This window comes from Tyto alba, unplaced genomic scaffold (genome assembly GCF_018691265.1).
Source record: "Tyto alba isolate M040663 unplaced genomic scaffold, T.alba_DEE_v4.0 Super-Scaffold_10, whole genome shotgun sequence".
In the NCBI taxonomy this organism is placed as follows: Eukaryota; Metazoa; Chordata; class Aves; order Strigiformes; family Tytonidae; genus Tyto; species Tyto alba.
In genome coordinates, this window is record NW_024881262.1 from 11,385,631 (window position 1) to 11,405,662 (window position 20,032).

The 20,032-nt window shown below is 38.6% G+C and overlaps 1 protein-coding gene across 6 annotated transcripts; it reads left to right on the plus strand.

Moving 5' to 3' along the window:
* Positions 1–90: 90 nt before the first annotated feature.
* On the plus strand, positions 91–19,789 carry CAPN10 (calpain 10). Of its 6 annotated transcripts, XM_032982439.2 has the most exons (16): positions 91–1,388; positions 4,656–4,972; positions 5,325–5,401; positions 5,485–5,692; positions 7,028–7,159; positions 7,379–7,575; positions 8,892–9,109; positions 9,643–9,784; positions 11,321–11,487; positions 12,038–12,321; positions 12,824–13,026; positions 14,861–14,913; positions 15,031–15,116; positions 16,149–16,348; positions 16,950–16,995; positions 18,770–19,789. In XM_032982439.2, exons 4-16 carry the CDS (start codon positions 5,549–5,551, stop codon positions 18,797–18,799), a joined length of 1,902 nt encoding a protein of 633 aa, XP_032838330.1. In that variant the 5' UTR covers positions 91–1,388; positions 4,656–4,972; positions 5,325–5,401; positions 5,485–5,548; the 3' UTR covers positions 18,800–19,789. The 6 variants fall into 6 exon arrangements, with proteins under 6 accessions (XP_032838330.1, XP_032838325.1, XP_032838328.1 ...); XM_032982434.2 differs by having other exon boundaries at positions 14,861–15,116; XM_032982437.2 differs by lacking the exon at positions 5,325–5,401 and having other exon boundaries at positions 14,861–15,116.
* Positions 19,790–20,032: the final 243 nt, after the last annotated feature.

The following is a 20,032-nucleotide window of genomic DNA, read 5'->3' on the forward strand; positions in this document are numbered from 1 at the left end:
TTTTTCAGCGTCCCTGCTATAGATGTGTGGAAGAGCTAACTTGGTACATTGTCTTTGTTTTGTCCTTTTTTGGAGTGCAGCATAGGGGGAGTTTGGGAGTTATTTAAAAGCTGCACAGCAAGAAGCTGAAGAGGTGGCAAAAGCAAATAATCAAAAGTAAATATCTATTCTTACTACAACTGACTGAAATATATCGCATCAGCTGTCTGTTTGCGTATACATGCATTGGAGCAGGGAAATGCTGGCTGAACCTAACCAACTGTTTCCTGATTAAAGAACACAAGATCTAAATTAGTGTTTCTGCTCTCATCTCTTAGTTCCCATCAGATGGCTATTTTCATAAGACTTGTTCTCTGAAACACAGAAGCAGAACAATATTTGAAAATATTCTATGTGTCCTTCTTCAGGTACTTTTGCTCCTCCTGAGAGCAAGGAGTCCCTTTTTAGTTTGAAGAGACAAAAAATTGGCAGCAAGTTTGTGGAGATAAGCCTTCCTTTTGTTGATAGAAGATAAATTAATGCTTCAGGCTACTTTCTGTCTTGGTTTGTAGTACTCTTCATATTGACAGGCAAATTAGACTGAGATTAAATAGAAACTATTTATTTGCCTTATCTTAGGTATGTTCATTTCCAATCTGTTAAAGTAAAGATTAGTACAGTAAATTGGTTTTATTTAAGCAGATGTCAAGATATAGGGTTATCTTATTATTTTGAAAATGAAAGCTGTTACTTTATTTCATTGCAGCCTTGAGTAGGGCAACAAGCTCTGACCAGCCAAAGCCTTTAATAAAATGGAATATTACTAAGTTAATTTTTTAGCATTTCATAGCCACGTTGGTTAATGTGTTAGTTCTTGTTAGCTACCCATGTATTACTCTGTTAAGCTTGTATCAGTAATTTTGCTGTCATGATACATTGCAGCATCCTAACCATGCACTCCATTAACCAAGAACAGTTCCAGCAAGCATCTCAAACATTCTGATTTAACCAAAATTTTCTCATGTTCTTGCACTGCAGTGACCTTGGCCATTGCCTTTTTTGATAACAGAGGACCTTCTGTACATCAATACTAAGTACATGTACTGCACAATTCACTTAGGTCAAGTACATTTCTTCAGTCTGTTTTCCCTGTTTGTGTTTGTCCAAAGATAAAACTAGGCAACTCAGTCAATATTTATAAATCACATGACACTTGTTTTCACACTTTTTACCATAGATTGATAAAAGCTTAAAGTTGTTATGACCACAATATCAGACTTTGTGTATAAAAGGAACCACAGTAGAAACCACAGTGTGAGATTTATCAAGCCACTATCGTCTGAGACACAGAATTATTTTTCTGTTGGGAGGACCCAATTTAAATGACACTGAATTTGTTGAAACCCCAGGTAAGTTGTTTTAGCTTTTGATTACATGCATTCCTAAAACTGCATACCTAATTTCTAGTTTGGATTTGTCTAGTTTCAGCTTCCAGCTCTGGAAGCTACTGCTTTGTTTGCAAAGCATAAACTGCTGTACTGTTACTAAACTTTTTTCCATGTAAGTACCTCTTAATTCCTAAAGAAAGCAGATTGAGTTGTTTGGTCTCTTGCTGTAAGGTATGACTTTTACACTTCATGTATTGCTTTAGCTCTGGGGTGGAGTATGATGTTTCAGCATCCTTTTAAAGTGAAAATTGCACACTGTTTCTCAAAAATTACCTCAAATGCTGCTGTGTATTCCGCACCAACTTAAAAAGAAATTTTTATTAATATTGTGCATTTATCCTGTTTTTTCATTAATTACAGTAATAATTTGGGCACCAGTTAGAGCATGCCTTATATGGACATGGCAACCTTTTATAGATAAAGGAGTGTAGAGAAAAGCTATTCCATACTCTGGAGGTGGCTTTTCACTCTATACAGATGGAGACGAGCTGTTTGCATTAAATGATTGAGCCTGTGTGAACATTTCCCCTCGCACCTTCTCTATGTGCATGCACCTTCTGCACTGGAAAACTCAAGCCTTGTACCTCTGATTTCTTGTCAAAAGAATGAGTATTATGTTGAACATAGTGTGCACTGTGGTGTTCTAATATACCAGAGAGACAAGTCTCTCCCTAAAATATAAGAAATGGTATTAATGGGTTTTGCAGAGCATTGGGCCCTTTTCCAAAAGCATACTTACTGAGATGCAGGGTCTTACTTAAGAGTGGGAGGTGGTAGGAAAGGGTGGTAGAAGGGATATTCTTCACACTCCTGTAATTTCATGGAAAGCGTCACAGGGATTAAGTTATAATAACTGGTTGACATTCCAAGTGTATGACCTAGGGATGCATCAGCTTTGTGCATTGTTTTAATTTTGGTGTCTTGTACCATCTTGTTCTTGTGTGCTGTGGTAGCCAGCATGGAAGTTTGGAGCTGTGCTCTACCTCTGGGTGTGCCCGAGGTAATGAGGGAGATCTTTGTCTAGCAGTGGGAGTCTTCCTCAAGCCAAGCCACTCATTCTTTCTGAGAGAAGACTGAGTCTGTCTTCCCAGTAGCTGAAGAGAGCACCGTGACACCAGGCTGCTTCTGGCTGGATGATGAAAACCTTCAGAGACTTCTTCCAAACCATGCTCTTCTGAGCCTAAACCCCAAATAGCCCCTCCAAAATCCCCCTTAAGCAAAATGTCATTCTGTGCTGTTCCTCTGACACAGCTGTGACCACTGTCAGCCTAGTTGTATTGCAGGGACTAAGCCTGTTCCTTCCCAAGCCTGGTATTAGGATCCAAAGAATTGGAAGAGCTCCCCTGTGCAATTTGAACAACTTCTGTGTGTCAGTTTGCAGAAAAACTCACACATGTTGGGCCAAGCCACCACTGCTTGATCACTTTTACATGTCTCCCTGTCTTTGAACCATCTGGAGTTGGAGATGATAGCAAACATGAGGTTGATGAAACCCAAAACCTGGAAAATGATCATGAAAATATCAAATACTACTCTGTCAAAGGATAGTCTTCATTCACATGGAAATAAGCTGGCTATTTAACTGGATGCAAATCACTTTTAACTGTTTAAATTTCCATAGTGACTGGACTCAGCCTCTCGGTGTCTGCTTTATTCTTTTACAAGAAAATAAGCACCTGTGTAAAGTGCACTCAGAAACAGACTGACAAAAAGGCAAATGTCATTTTGTCTTAAAATATTCTCTTCAAGACTTACTAAGTAGATCTGTGTATCTGTCTTCAGGAATAGTTTAATCTAGCAGAATTGTCAAGAGGCAACAGAGAAAATTCTCCACTGCTTTTGTTCCAAAGAGTTAGGGGTTAATAGAAAAAAAAATGCCAGCTGCATAATGGATGAATTTGCCCATTTGCCCATTTCCAACTTTGCAGTGGGGCAAGGAAAGCATGTCAGATATCTTAGAGACCAAGATAATGTCCATCTCTTTTCTTCTTCTAATAGCATCCTAAATAAATAGTTGCCTGTTTAACTAGTTCAGTGTACCAGGTTAGACCTACTATATTTACAGTTAGAGCTCAACATTCACACTGCTTTCTAGAATCTGTCCTTGAATGAAATTTATGCAGTTATGATCTATGATCGTGGTTTCCTAAAGAAAGCAGCAAGGGTGAAATCACACAGATGAGAGCCTCACTGTTCCTGAGACAGAGGCCTTTTTTTTTCCCTTTCCCTCCCCCAACAGACCTCTCCTGTGTCGGCTCACTTGCAGCCTGTGCAGCTGCCTGTGCAGCTGCAGCTCTCTTGCATGAGCCAAGGACAAGAGGTTTCCTTATTCTTACTGACAGCAATGTTTTCTTTGCTTCCAAAAGGGTCAAAACTCGAACGTGCAAAGTCTTGTTTGTTGATTAAATTTGCTGTATGCAGGGGAGAAGCCTTGTGTCTGTAGGACGGGCATAAGCAAGGGGTGGAGAGCGTGTTTCTGGATCAGTCAGTGGGTGGACCGCTACTGCAGTTACCTGTGAGGACTTCAATTCTGCTAAGGTGCAGGTTTGAAGGGAGGATTTCTGCATTCATTTCTAATAGGAATGAATCAGAGCAGTGTTTTCTGTGGCTCTCTCAAGAGAACATCTTTTCCCAAGGACCAGGTGCCATAACCCTTAGACTCAAACCTGTCATTATAGACGAGTGTGAAAAACAGCTTTCTTTGGTAAACACCATATCCTCTCATGCTGGTTCAGCAGACTGCTTACTTGACCACACTTGGAACTTCTTGAGAAACACTAACATAAAAAGCCTGAATATGAAAAAGAAAGCAGCCTGCTTCAGTTTGACCTGGGCCCAGAACCTTGGAACCAGCCGTGGTTTACTGAAGGATGGCCTGCAAGTGGCCTTGTATTTCTGCATTTCTTTCATTTGTCATTGTTATTCTTTGCTCGTGGCAAGTCACTTTTTTATTTCACTAGGCAGTAGTAGCTATGGAAGTATAAGAAGCAGTGTACTTCCTTTGTTAGTTCAGCCCTTGGGCAATTATTTAGTGATAAACTACCTGAAGATGTGATCTTTGGCATTACCTCGGGAAACCACTTTGTGAGCGTCCACAATTTCTCTGCCAGTTTCCCTGTCGTAACCTTCGTGAAAACAGTTTGGTTTCGTTTACCTCAGCCTCTGTTCAGGTGACCGTTAAGCCTCCCTCCCCCAGCTCTGATTAGGAGAACTTCCCGTTTCTTCTAGGTATTCCTGAATACGGAACACCGCCAGGATCGTGAATCGCGCCGTGCCGGGGACGGGCAGCCCCGCCGCCTGGGCTCCCACCCGCGACGAGGCCGCCGCCATCGCCCTCAGCGACTGCCGCGGGCTGGGCCCTCCCCCTTCCCGGCTCCGCAGGGCACGGCGGGCGGCAGCCGATTGGCGGTGCTTGTACCACGTGCCTGCCTGCCGCCTCTTCATTGGTCGGAGGCCGGATCCGTTACCTCCGGGCTGGACAAGGGGGTGTCCGGCGTTGCCGCGGTAACGGCCGCCCCGGGCATGGCGGCGGGGCCGGCCCGGCGGTGAGGAGATGGCGGGGGAGGGGACGGGGACGGGGACGGGACAGGACGTGACACCGCACCACTTCGTGGTGGCCGAGGGTGGGGTAGTGGGGGATAGGGGTGGCGGAGGATGTGTGCGGAGGTGGCCTTGTTGAGGCCCGTTGTGGCGAAGGGTGTCTGTGGGGCGGGGGGAGCCCGTGAGCAGGGGGAGGTGTGTGTGTAAGGGGCCTTGTTGGGGCTGCTTGTGAGGAAAGAGGTGATGGTGGAGGCGGCCTTGTGGGCAGGGTGTGCGCAGGGGGGTGGGGAAGGGCTCTAAGTGGGCTCCTGGGTGTAACCTTCCTCCGAGACACCCTGCCCTTCTCTTTTTCAGCAGAGCGGGGAACTTCTAGGGTGGTACCAGGTGCTGGAAGAAGCCAGCAATGGCGTGGTTCAGGGTGCTCCGTGGAAAGAGTGAGAGGTTTTCTGTTCCTACATCTGTCTTGCTTATTTGTTTCTCAGTTACAATTCCCGAGTAATGCTCACTTATGTTATAGGTTGGTGCTTGGCAATGTAAAGTCGTGGAAATAGCTGGCAAAGCTACTTAGGATTGTGTTGAAAATGCTGGGAGAGAAAAAGCAGTTAATCGTTAAGAGAGACCTTTACACAGACCCCACGTTTCCAGCCAGTGATACCTCTATATTTTTTGATTACTGTACCCCGCTTGCCCAGTTCAGAGGCGAGATATCTTGGTTGAGACCTAAGGTGAGTTTTAAGGTATAAAATTTATTTTAGCAGAACTGGACTTTGAGGTAGTAAATGGTAGTTAAGGATTGAATGACTGCTGGGTATTTTTATTGTTTAGAAATATAGAAGTGATAAAACCAATGTATGTCGGTGTTAACAATATGTGAGTTTTAAGTCTGGGTGCTTGTATGTAGGTTTGAGTTAGATCCTGTAGTAGAAATTTTGAATTTCATAGCACCAAGTAGAAATTCAGATATTTTATTATAAATGTGTTTCATTATGCAAGTAATGTGCATACCAGGTTAAAAAAAAGCATTATGTCATTCCCAGATTTTTCGATATATTGTCTAACTGTCTTGAAAAGAAATAACTGGATTTTAAAGTTTTCTAGAAGAGTATTGCCTTTTTTTTCCCCCCAATTGTTGATTTCTTTGATAACGAGAAAGAAAACTTAAAGGTTATAACTGGTCATGTGACATGTATTGCTTATAAACTTAGAACTGGGTTTCAGAGGAAACAATATCAGAACTAAAAAGTTTAAAATGCATTTCTGCAGTACACTCATTTAAAATGAAGTATTTATGATACTGTCTTTGTGTGGAGGGGGGAAAAAAAGGCTATAACAATGTAATGGAGGAAAAAAAAAATGTCTTCAGTGGTATTGCTTTTCTCTCCTGCATCTGGGGATGGATGTAGAACAGTGATAGAGCTGGTGGTGTTCAGATAGAATGGGAAAAAAATTGCTTCATGGAGCCCAGTGTGCAACTTTCTGCTTTTGTATGTTACACCTTGATCACTACTGAGAGCTGATTAGTTAATTTCCGTCTCTTTCAGTGTTTACAGGTGAGAGAAGAACCATTTTAAAAACTCACTTTCAGATCCGATTAAGTGTTTAGGACTTTGCATTTGAAATTACCTATTTGCTACCAAGAGATCTTATTTCTAGAAGAGCTTTTTCTCTTACGTCCATTTGGAGATTTTTGTGACTTGGGATGTGCAGTTCAGTATGAATGGCATCAGTTCTATCACAGTTGAACATATACCTAACGAGAAACTGATGACTTATGTTGTCTTTCACTTATTGGTGCCTCTGCTAAGGTTGCACCTGATGGTGACATCTGTGTACTAAAATTCATGGGGGAACTAGATTTACCTGACATAAAGCACCTGTAAAATAGCCACAGGCAGTAACTTGTTATTGCTTGCATAGGCTGCCTCTGAAAAGGAAATGGTATAGAGGTGAAAATTCCCTTATTTTGTGAGAGGTCTCTCGAGCCGTTCCATCCTTGAACCGCAGACTTCCTTAGAATGCCATGCAGGGTTTGGCTTTAACTCTCCTTCTTTTAATTTTAGGATATCTGTTCTACTCCTCGGTTATTTTCAAACAATCTGCAGGATGTGCAAGTAAAACAAGGAATTTTAGGAGATTGTTGGTTCCTGTGTGCCTGTGTAGCTTTGCAGAAGAGTAAATACCTACTGAATAAGGTATAGAGAAGTTTCTTGTTTCATGTTTCACAAGTTTTCTTCACCTAATTTACATTTGTGTATTGTTCTTGAATCCCAAGCCTCCACATGACTATCAGTTTTGTTATGATTTTTTTTTTTCTGTGATTATTAAAAATGCTTGATATTCAGTATATTTTAAACTGGCTTTGTTTAAAAAAAAAAATAATATTTGTCTTGATTTTGGCTTTTTCCATCTAGGTAATCCCTCCAGGTCAGCCCAGCTGGACAGATGAGTCCTATCAAGGCTGTTTCACTTGTCGAGTCTGGCAGTTTGGACATTGGGTGGAAGTGACCATCGATGATCGTTTGCCTTGCCTCGGTGGTAAACTCTGCTTTTCCCAGTGTCAGACAGAGGATTTGTTTTGGCTTCCGCTATTGGAAAAAGCTTACGCAAAGTATGTGAACACTGTTATTGAGGGAAATAAAGGGAGGTACAATACTTGTATACCTTCTGTTTACTTATTTTATCTGACTGCTTTGGGCATAGATCTATAGTCAATACGAAGTACAGCTACCTTTCCCATACTGGGTTGTGCAGAAGTTGCTCTTTAAACTGTAGATCTGTCAGGTATGTTTCTAGTTGCCTATAAAGGAAGATAGTCTTAAAGAGAGAATTGTGATTAAAAGTACGAGCTGCAATGAATTATCAGGATTCAAATGATGTTCACTAAGTCGCTATCCATTGGTTACCTAATTTAGAAAAGGGAAAAATTTTACTAGTGCAGCATTTGAGGTCAGATGAGGGCTCAATGAGAAGCAGAAGGCATTTTCATGGAAGGTGACAACATTATGTAATTTTATGTTAGTTGAGGCTCTGGTTATATGAATTTCATTGCTCTTTTGCTTAATTTGATAGCTTATTATTTTGAGAAGAAACAACCATATTGTTAATGTGTTTGAAAATGCATCTGTTGTGTATTTTATGACACGTTCATCAAAATGCTGTCCAGACGGGCAAAACAATTTGGAGACAAAGTGCACTAGTAAGATAGACATCAAATGTCTGAAAGAACTTGGATGAAAGATTGTGTAGTTGCCAGCAGAGGGCAGAAAAAGACTTTAAATATGAAGTAATTTATTCAACTGTAGATACACCGAACAGAAGTTGTAAAGTAGCAGTGGCATGTTAAAGCTTCTCTAGGTTGAAAGGCAATAGTCTTTGTTTTCTGTAGAGGACTTATTGTTCTATCTTGACTTATCATTCTACTATGGTCTTGATTTCTTTTGCTATCTTTTGCATTTGCTGCATCAGGTAGGGTAGTCTTTTGATTTACGTAAATTGTTGAGGAAAGTGCTACTCTGGTTGTTTGTGCAGAGTGAACAAAGAATAATTGAAGAAGAGGAAGAAATTATTTATACAGAATGCAGTTAGTATATCACAAAAGGTGATGTCATGCCTGGATAATAAGGTACAAATGACTAGTAGTAGTCTGGAGAGGTTCCTATATAGGATGGAATGAATTGGAATAAACGTCCCATCAAACAGTGGAATGTCTGATGGTGCATATATTGTTTAGATGTTGTATTCTGTATCAATAAAATAGTATGTGCTTTCTCTTGCCTACTTGGGGATATGAAGTAGGGTGCAGTCATGACTGTGATTTAAGGTGGGGTTGAAAGTACATAAGAACCATGCTTCTTTAGTTCTGCTGTTTGTAGAAACTTTTGTTTGCTTTGTTTATTTTGGGTTTTTTTGTTTTTTTAATTACAGAGTACATGGATCTTATGAACAGTTGTGGGCAGGACAGGTGGCAGATGCTTTGGTTGATCTGACTGGAGGAATTGCTGAAAGATGGACCCTGAAAGACCCTGAAAGAAACATGGAGAAAGGGAAGACTGGCATGGTTTTAGAGAAAGCAGTTTTTAGACGATTAATGAATCTGAAGGAACAGTGTGTAATAAGCTGCTCAGTCCTCAATTCCAGAAAAGGTAATAGTAAAGTTCTAGGTATTTTTAAAATAAATGTGTCTAACAGGGTTCAGAGCACAAGGCAGCCAGGAAATGCATAGTGCTGATTCTAGTACCATATGAGTTTAATGATGCAATTTTATATAACCTTGGATAAATAAAGATTTAAGGATGTTATTGAGTTCGCGATGGAGGATGCTTTTGGGGAGTGCTTTTTATATTAGATACTAATATAAATTAACTCACACTTCCCACCCCCTGAAAAAGCACCTAAAAAAAACCCCTTAAAAACACCAATGAATTTCAGCACCAGGAATCTGAAAATGTTTGAGATCAAGTAGTGAGTTAATATGTTTTAAAGTTTTCATTTATTTTATTTCTATATAGTCACAATTAAAATGAACTGTTTGGGTTATTTTATGCTGGTTTTATATTGATTTAAAAACAATTTTATCTCAAAATTGCCTTCTTTCACAGCGTAGTTTAATGACATTCATGGGTATGGAGCAGGTTCTTTTGTTTACTTTAAATGCTTTTTTTCCCCTTCTGTTCAGGTGCAAGTGAACTAGGAGAATTCCATGCCTTTATTGTGATAGACATGTTGAAACTGTCAGAAGTGTCAGGCAAGGAAATCTTCCTACTACGAATAAGAAATCCTTGGGGAAGGCGGTGCTGGAGGGGTCCCTGGTGTGAGGGGTGAGTAGGTTTATTTTCATTTGGAAAATCATTTGTGAAAGTTCTGAAGCACAGAGCATATCTATGTATTGCATAGACAAATACTGTTCATAGGCTATAGTGGAGGAGAGAGACTTCAGTTTGTGTGCAATCTTTTAAGAGAGTTCAGTAGTTCACACAGCTCACTGGTTCTAAGGTTAGTTATTTTGATCTGTTACTTCTGGTAATCTAATTTTTTTTAGTAATTTTTTTTTTGTTTATCAAAGCATCATATCTTTTCATAGGGAGAAATTTAAAATACTGGTTTATTTTCTGTCTCTGACTTTTGTGGTGCTGCTTTTATTGTTCTACAATTGATCTAAGTATCTTTACTCATAAGATGTTTGTGCCTAAGTAGTCACTCGGCTTTACTTGACTCTTCTCATTTGATCTTGTCTTGTTTGCAGAAGACAAGAAAATGAGTATGTATAAACCAAAATACAGCAGAAGGAAGAATGCTTATGTGTTTTGCTTGTGTGCTCTCATTTCTGTAGATTAATATGAGTAGGAGAAGCTGGAATTGAGTAAATATAAAGAAGAATAGATATAAAGTAAATATAAAGAAGTGATCTGTTTTAAAGGGAATGTGGAAATATGTTTAGAGTTCACATAGCAAAGTAACAAGAATGAAAGGGCAGATGCTACTAGCTTATTTTGAAAAGCGTTAGCATATTTAGACTGTACAAAAGAACATGCAATTCTTGACTCAAGGAGTCAAGCTTTCAGCATTTAAATATGGTAACAATATGGTCATGTTAATAAACATTTTAGAGAAATAGGGTTTTTTTCCCTGAGGCTTAATCACATTAATTGAGACTAAAGTTGACGTTTCTTGCTTTTGCCAGAGTTTTGGTTATACTCTTTTAGCTTCTTTGCCAAACAGTGAGTTGCTGTGTAGTTGCAGGAGGATAGATAGCATTTAATTGGGTGGCCTTAGAGCCCTGCTTTATTCAAGTGCAGAACTGTTCTTTTTTGATTGTTTCACTAACAACAGTGTTGAAAGTCCTAGTTTTTAATGGATTGTAAATAATGAGGTGTTTAAATTCTTGATTCATCATGACTTAGCCAGCAGATTCGTGGGGATAACCAGGTGCTTCATTCAGATAATGTTTATTGATGTTCACTGTACAGCATTAAAATTCTTTCAGAACAGTCACTGTGCAGCTTGTTTTACTTTTGTCACTACTTTTAACAACCATTGAAATATTTATTTTGCTCTCACGCTTTGGACTCTACTGTCTGTTGTAAGCAAGGTAGCTATTTCACCTATAAGTATGCTGCTGTATCCATTCTGGTGTTAGGTTGTTTCTAAGCTTTCTTTGATATGTTGTAATTCATACTTTCTATTGTCCTTCTCACTGACTAGCAACTTGTACACAGAAATATTCAGTGCAAGTATTTGACAATAAAATGGAGAAACCTCTTCTTACTGTCTTGCTCCATAGGGTACTCGATAGAACATTGTTATGGAACTTTATTGGGTGAAGAACTAAATGTTAAATTTTGTCTTATGTGCAGTGGTCAAGGATGGAGCCAGCTAGATCCAGTAGTTGCCTCAGAACTGCTCTCACAGACCCAAGAGGGAGAATTCTGGGTTGATGAAGAGGAATTTTTCAGGGAATTTGATGAGATTACCATGGGCTTTCCAGTCAACGAGGAAGGACAACTTCAGAGCCTCTATACAGGTGTGGTATGAGAAAACATCTTTCTCATGCAAATAATGTTATGTCAATGGGAGAGACTGATTTGAATTGCAAATGGATGCAATTAGATCATAATTTATCTTTCTCAGTCTTTCCCTCTACTTTAGATCCATAGGCCTTTTATGTCTGCTGGGAAGAACAGGAGGGCTAAGAGGAAATTGAAGATCTTTAAGGAGCCTTTGATATTTCTCTGAGATCTGGTTACCTGCTAATTTCTTGAGAGATTAGTGTTCTCTCTATAAGGCTGTTGTTCTTGACAGCCTTGTCTTTTTTTTTTTTTTAATGGGAGATGGACTTCATATTTCTAGAAACAGTTTTTTGCTGTAAAGATCATGTCATCAGTCTGCCATTACCAGTGGTGACACTCGTTTTCATGTTTCTTATAATGTTGGTCGCGAATATCTGCTTGGAGAAAGTGTCCGTGCTAGAACAGAATGTTTTCTTGGGCTAAGAGATTTCTGCCATATATCTGTTGTATAAAGTTAAGTAGACTCTGGTGTCTGAAATCTGCACCATGTTTTTCTTTTGTTAGAGAAAGTGCTATATCACTCGCAGAATCTTTTTGGATCCTGGGTGAGAGGCCAGTCCGCAGGCGGCTGCCGTAACAACAGCAGTTTCCCTACCAACCCTAAGTTCTGGCTGAGAGTCTGTGAAAAGAGTGAGGTGTGCATTGCTCTGCTCCAGAAACATAGGAAATACAGTGCTGACTGGGCCGGAAGAATTCAAAATCTGACTCGCTTAGCAGAGGAAAATCTATCTTTGACTGAAGGCATACAGGGGAAGAATTATCAGGCTGTGGGATTGCATGTCTGGAAGGTAATACAGGAGTGACATTTTTCTTTTTGCAAATAGAGGTTTTAAAGCATTATTGAAACATCTGAGTAAAATCATTCATTTCCTACAGCAGTGATATGATTCAACTCTTTACACATTTTACATCTATGATTTACATTAGAATGATCCTGTTTATCTCATGATGCATTCTACTGGAGGACTAGTACTTTCTTCTTAGTACTTTCTTCTAGTACTTTCACACTGAGTGCCAAGTAGCAGAACTTTTGGGACTGTTCCTAACTAGTCCATGACTTTTCAGGCTGATTATTTGGTGGCTGTTCCTAAATTTACTCCTCCGTATAATAACTCTTCCTACTCTTCTTTGATGTTCAGCTTATCTGCTGATACTCTCCTTCTTACTTGTTTCCTTTTGTAAATGTATGCATGTTTAAAAATGTTTTAAACAATATTTGATCATTTTTAGTTTTATTAAAAACTCCTCATTTTTCCTAAAACACCATGCATCATTATGCATCTATTCTAGGTGGAGAAGAAACGATTTAACCTTCCAAAGACCCTCTCTGCTCCTCCAGTTGTAGGTACCGTCTGCCATTCCTATGACAGAGAAGTGCATGTGTGCTGTGACCTTTCGCCTGGGTTTTATCTTGTTGTTCCCAGCACTTTTCTGAAAGATGCAGTAGGGAATTTCTTACTTCGTGTATTTTCAACGGGAAGGATCTCTCTCAGGTAGGTTTAAAACAAAACAGAAAATTTCTCATAGTCATTGACATGAACAAATAATATGAAGTATAGCACTAAGTGTAAATGTTCAAAATGGTTTTTGAAGGGTTGTGCAGAGTACCAAGTAACAGCATTGTTATATCTTTGAATTCATGTAAGTAGTGTTCAGTCTCCTTGTTTTTTACATGAAGCTGCTACTACCTCTTCTTAAGATATCAGTCAGAAGTAGTCAGATAAGTAGCATCTTGACTCTGAACTGCAGCCTAGCGTTTTGAGAAAGTGCATGTTTTGTAAAAGAGCTGAATTGGTTTCTGCAGAATATGCTTTTCAATATGTGGAAGTTCATTCTTAACTTGTGATATACCTTCATTTTTCCAAACATTAAAAGCAGCTGTTATTATTGCAATTGATGATGAAAAAGGAGAGAGCAGTGTATTATCATGTATGCTGGAAAGTGCATACTAACAGATGGCCTGACATAGAACATGGTTATTGGTGAGCAGTACCGCTTCAAATGCAAATGGGGTGTTAGCAGTGGACTCAGATGTCATAATAGTCACAGATCATCTCTTCAGGACAGGTGTCAAAAATGGCACTGACGTTTATGCTGTCGTCTTTAGCTGAATGAGGAATTGTTCTTTAAATTAAAGCATTCAACACTGACAAAATAGCTGAACTTACATAGCTATCTCAGCGCTTTAAAGTCAAATATTTGTCAGCAATTCTGTGTTGGTTACCATAGCCTTTGAAACGAATACTTAAGAAGACATGATGGTGAGTAGGTATGTGGAGTCAGCAAAGTTGTACCTTCTTTCAATAAACCTGAAAAAATCTGGGGTTGTCTTAAGAGCTTGCACCAGGTAAGCTATATGTAGAGGCAAAACGTACTGTTGGCAACATTTTTAAAAGCTATTCAATTTTTTAATATTCTGGTAGTATACTATCAACTCGTATCTCCTTGGAGAGAAGCTGGCAAATCACACTGCAAAGTCAGAACATGCATAAATCATTTACTCTGCGGAATTTGGAAACAAGGTGGCATCAAGTTTTAGACCGAATAAAGGTCTGCAAAACTATGCGGCTGATTTTGCTGTATGGGTGCAAGTCGTGTGCTTCGGACCAGCAATATATTTGGTTTCTGGACATACTTCATCTGTAGAACATGTTACACTTTCACTAATGGGATAGAATTTCTAGTATTGCTGTTAAGTATAACACTTCCTCCGACTGAAACGGGTGCCAGCCTGGGTGTGTGTCTAGAATGGACAATCACAGAATATTGTAACAGCTGTTACATGTTCTCAACTGGAACATTTGAGTTATGCTGAAATATAGTTTCAAATGTTGCACAACTGATAATGATACTAAATTGTTCGTATGGCTGTTACATTACGTTACAGTGATCAGATCAGCAGGTAAAACGGTAGTTTCCTCTGATTAAAGATACAGTGAATATAAGAAAGAATGCAGTGTATGCTTTGGACTTAATGAGGTGCTCGTGTACACCCGAAGACGCTGTCAGTTATATCAGTTTCAGATAAGACAAATAGCACAAGGGTATTGAGGGGAAAAAAATACGTAAGCTGCATTACTTCATGAATGTACAAAAATATTACCTAGTTTTAGTGCATTGTTTGTATACGCTATGTTGTTCTTGTGGAGTTCTGTGAATTATCTAAGGACTTAGAGTTGTACAGTTCTCTGTGATGAAAGTTTGGAGGAATTGTATTCATGTAAGTTAATGTAATACTAGTTCAGTTTTGTGAGCTGGTGTTACAGATTGTGTTAAATCATACAGGTTTTATATATTTTAGTTTCTTTTCTCTCTTATGTTTGATAGTGAGCTAAAGCCACCGCCCACAGATACTGCCCTCTGTGAAGAGCTCCCCGCAGGTGAATGGGAGACAGTGCAGCTGCATGGATGCTGGAAAAATGGGCAAAGTGCTGGAGGTAGCAGGAACTTCCCCTCCTTCCATATCAATCCCTGCTTTCCCCTCTCCATTCCTGCAGGATCAGGAAAAAGCAGTGTGAAAGTTACGCTCCGTCAGCACTGCCAAGATAGCAAGTGTCGTCCAATAGGTTTCCATATTTTCCAGGTAAGACTTCTCCTGGTCAGTTTGATTGCTCATTTGCCAAGTGTGCAGGTAAGCCTGTCAGTTCAGTGCCCCTTGCGCTTGGCAAGGGACATGCTGCTTCTAGGAGAAACACAGGCTGATCCTGTGAAGTGATGCTCGTGAAAGATGCAGAATAATTACGTAGTGTAGTAACCAGAGAATTGGTCCCACTTAATCCTTCCAACTTTCTAAATTAGTTTTAGAAATTATGAACTCTTTTGAGGATTTGCAAAGAACTCTCAGTGCCTTAGTGATTGATGTCCAGACTTTTTGATGATTCATCATTAAAACGTACTTTCGTCATCTGTAATATTTATTTGTCCATTGGCAAGTGATGTTGGATCCACAGACAAGATTAGAATTCAAAAGGACTGTGATACATTGAACAGATGATCTGAAATGAAAAGAAGATATGATTTGATATGGACAAATACAGGTTCTACGTGCATGTGCTAGTGATCAGCTGCCTAAATGTAGGATGGGAAGCTTCTGGTTGGCTGTTTTGGAGGGAAAGCTAGCTTTATTTTTGGAAAACATGTTTCAAAAAGGGTGTTGCTTAACTGAAGAGTTTGGAGTCATATGACTTCAAATATACAGTATGTGAAGAAAGATTGAAAGAATGGCATTTTTCATGCCTCTAGGAGACTGAGAAGTCTGTCTAATATGGATTTTTAGTATAGCAAAGAGGAAGGACACGTGCTGTTAACCATATCCAGACAAGGGCGTTAGGCTGCAGCGAGGAAGAGTGAAGTTAGACAATAGAAAAAGCTTTTGAGCTGTGGGGGTAGTGCATTGTATAACTTGTCTAGAAACACTCTGGGAATGATATATCTGTACTTAATACTGCCATCAGTGTTTTCTGGAAGCCTTCTTATCCCTCTCTTCTGTGGCTCAGTACAGAAGAGAGTATTTGGAGTAGAATAGATATGGAACATACCATACTGTGGTATATAATTTAACAGTGAGGCCTGAAATATATGGAAAAATAGGCATGTTTTAATTCTTTTTTTGCAGGTGCCTAACAGCAGCTGGAAACCACATACTTCCTCTTTTCTACACTTGGAGCCCCTGGTTAGCTGTGTACCTCATTGCTATTCACAGGAAGTGAGCCAACTTTGCAGACTTCCTGCAGGAAGTTATGTAATTATACCTTCTACGTACTTGCCCAATACAGAAGGGAATTTTACAGTGGTCATAGCAACCAAAATAGACAGGTAAAAATATGTTGCCTTCTATCTGCATTTCTAGTATTTTTAGTGCAGGTATTACAGGATGTTTGGAAACAATAACTGTAGTAGCTTGTTCTCATTTTTGTTAAAAAATATATTTTTTTTAAGTCTTTATATTGCTGTTGTGTTTGCGAGCACTGGTTACCACTGATTAGATTGGAAGAATGACTAAGAAAATAAGTATTTGTTAGTCTTTTTCCATCAGTTGCTGAATAACAGACATGTAGTGCTGGAGAAGATGTCACTAAAGCAACTAATTATCAGCTGTATATGGATATTAGGATTTATACTGAAATGTTACTAAGCTTTTTAATAAACATGGTTGGTTTTGAGAAAACGTGATGCGTAGCAGTCCTTATCCAGGTAGTTCCTCCTGATGTGAATAATAACAGGCCTGAATCAGAGTTTGTAGATTCCTTAAGACTGCAGTAAGATTCCATAAAATTGCATCAAGATTCCATAAGAGAAAGTCTGCAGAACAAAGTCTGACACAACAGTCTTCTTTTGAAGTGGGATAAATGATTCATGTTTATAAGATCCCGCCAACGCTTTGTGCAGAAATAAGTGTGGTTTTGATTTTCAACAGGAAGCGCCTTCACAGCCGGGAGACACTTGGACAAGTATTGCAAGAAGTAAGTGATGCATTTTTAATTTCAGTTGTTCTAAAGGTGTTGCAGAGGCATCATCAAGGCTTATATATTAACTAATATTGAGAGGCATGTACTAGTGGACTGGACTTTGAATGTCCTCATTTACTTGCTGCAAACTGATAATCAGTAAAGCAGTTAATCTTTGTTTTTTTGTTCCTCAGCCAGAAGAGTAACATTTGTTAGCAGCTAACAAAGTGTGTCTTTTCACACCACTCAGATATACGGAAACTTCTCTGACTGTTTTATAAAGTTATTATTTACTCCCTCAAGTCATTCCCCTGTACCTACCTCTGCGAGAAATTGAACTATTAGTGTACTTGACTTTTACCGTTGCTTTCAAGAGTGTAAACACTCTTTATGCATTTGGTTATATTTTGATGTATTCATTCCTGGTGTTACCATAGATCTGCTAGCTTTAATTATATATTGCATCCTTCCTCCATCTCATTGGCTTTGATATTAATTTGGGATCCTACGTATTGTGATTTAGAAATTCTAATTGATATTATAATGTTGTAAAGACTTAAGAAAACAAAGGAAAAAGAAAATAAAAGCAAACAGGCAATCCAAAGATTAGCTTTTCACTACAGTAGAGTTGGTTTTCATTTGTTTCCTTACAGCCAGCCCATATAGCATCCCACCATTATATTCCTCCTTGATGTGTGAGCTGTTTTGATCAAGTTAATGCCACCTATTTAATATTTTGGACTTGTGTTTTGCTTGATTAGATATGTATGTAATATTGAAGGGTTGGATATGAATGCTGAGTACTTAATGCAGTATTTTTACTGGGTGGAGAGGAGAACTTTAAATGTATTATTTTTAAAAATGGTTTAAAGATGTCAGATTTGGCTGGTGGATCAAAGCATGCCCTTGAAAATACTCTGCTTATTAGGTAAGAACAGGACCATCTAAATACTTAGCTCTTTCCTTTTGAGGTTTTAATAAAAACAAATCAAAGATTTTAGGAAAAATTTTTCAGCCAAGACTAGAACTGGTTTACTAATTTACTTAATCTAGGTCATGTTGACCAATGATTACATTTTGTCCTTAAAACCACACAAACTATGGATTTTGTGTGCTTCACAAAAATGGGCAAAGACCTCTCTGTACTTTTCTTATGGTGCTTGTTATTTAAATGTTTAGGAATTAAAGTATGTAATGAAATCCTTTATTGCTGTTGTTTTGGAAAAAAGCTGTTGCAAGGCCATTATTATAGCAGGAATGTATTCAAAGACACGTTTTTTATATGATTCCATGAAAACGGTTGGATTTGTCCAAAGGATGCTTCCTGACATCAAGGAAACAAACCATTTAGATTCTTGGTAGTTACAGTTTTCTAATCAGTAGTTGAAAGTAATGTTTGAATCTGATCTTCAACAGCATAGGCTTTTCTAAAGACTGACCTTTAAATCACTCAGTGCTTTCAGGGGTTTAACCTCTGAAGGATTGAGGCAGTCTGCCTTACTGAGAAGGGCTGTTCATTTCTAAGGGGTTGCATCACAGCAGAGCTGGATGTCAGTGCATTTTTCTAAAAGTTTGTGTTTTCTAATTACTGAAGTGATGGGCTTTATGGCTTTTTTGTTTTTTAAGACATTCACAGGAAAACTTGCATTTTGTCCTTAATTTATAAATCCTTCTTTTCTCTGATTTACTTGAATTACTTATGAATTTTTTATCTTTCTTGACAAAAAAACCGCCAACTCATGAAATACCTTTTTTTTTTTTTTTCCCTGCATTGTTCACTTTCTTATAGATGTCATTTACAACTGTGATGAAAAGGTAAACTAGAATTCTCACACTGTTGTTCTGAGAAGCATTGGAAAGCTGGGGAATGCGTCACCTCTTGCTGTTTTCAGTTTTTAAATGGAACAACAAGAAGATACTCTTAGTCCAGCTGTTATTCATTGGTACCTACTGTCAGGCCTACAACACCTTCTTTGTAAAAATACCTCCTTAATCATGTATGCTCTGAATATTTGTTCTTCCCATGTTTTTTAGAACCAGCATTGTACAGCAAATCATAACGTACCTCAGTTCTTCAAAAATACAGGTGAAGAATACGTGCATGTTTTAACCCAAGCTACAGATTTGGAAGAAAACCAGAAAACATATGTGCATAGTGAAATAATATTTTTTGGGGAAAAAAAAAATCAAGCTTACAGAATAACTTCAAGAGACCAAAGGGGTAAACATAGAGGGAAAACTGGAGTCTTTCAGGTAGAACATACCTCAAGAACCATCAAAATACACTGGAGTAGAGAAAGTCCAAGCTTGTATCCTACACTGCCAGTCATGCTGCTGAGCACTTTATCATGGGCCCTTTATTGAACCATGCAAATGGTGGGTTGAAAAGAAAGAATTTTTTGGTGAGTTTTTTTTTAACAAACACCACAAAGGAGAAAGATAAGACTTGAAAACTTTTGAACTATCACGTCAGACTGCTTTTGTAAATCTGTAAGAATGTGTTTTATGTGAGATCTGCCCTCACTGTAAGAAATACAAAGTTTAAGAGATTTTTCTTAATTTATGTTTGAAAGTATTTCTTATTCAAGGGGAATTTTTTTAGATGCTATATTTTCCTCAATAAAAATGGAGTAATGTTGAAAGTTTTATATGTCTTTTATTAAAAAGGTGAAAACTGTCAATGATGTCAAGTCTGCATTTGTTCTGCAATGGCAAACTTTACAGTGTGTTAGAGCCCTGGGGTTTTCACCAAATGGAAGGGAATAATTGGAAATATTTGAGAGGAGAATAAAGTCTTCCATTAGTTTTATGTCTGAGAAGTGTGTAATATTCTATTTCTGCTTTTAACTACATTCTAGCATAATTTACACTTGCTCCTGTTGAACTTTGAAAATTCAAAGCATCTAGGATGCTGGCAGCTGAATTTTAAGTGGTCAAAACTTTCCACATCTGTTGTGGAATGACAAGGCAACAAAAGAAAACACTGTGAGTAACAAATCTTTATTGTTTCTTCTTTAACAAATGTTGGCATCTTCATATCTTGAAAGGCTGT

Coding starts and splice junctions, on each gene's coding strand:
- CAPN10 (XM_032982434.2), top strand. CDS start 5,549: ATGCTGGGAGAGAAAAAGCAGTTAATCGTTAAGAGAGACCTTTACACA. Junction 9,785..11,320: donor AGGGGTCCCTGGTGTGAGGG/GTGAGTAGGTTT, acceptor TCTTATGTGCAG/TGGTCAAGGATGGAGCCAGC. Junction 16,349..16,949: donor ATAGCAACCAAAATAGACAG/GTAAAAATATGT, acceptor GATTTTCAACAG/GAAGCGCCTTCACAGCCGGG.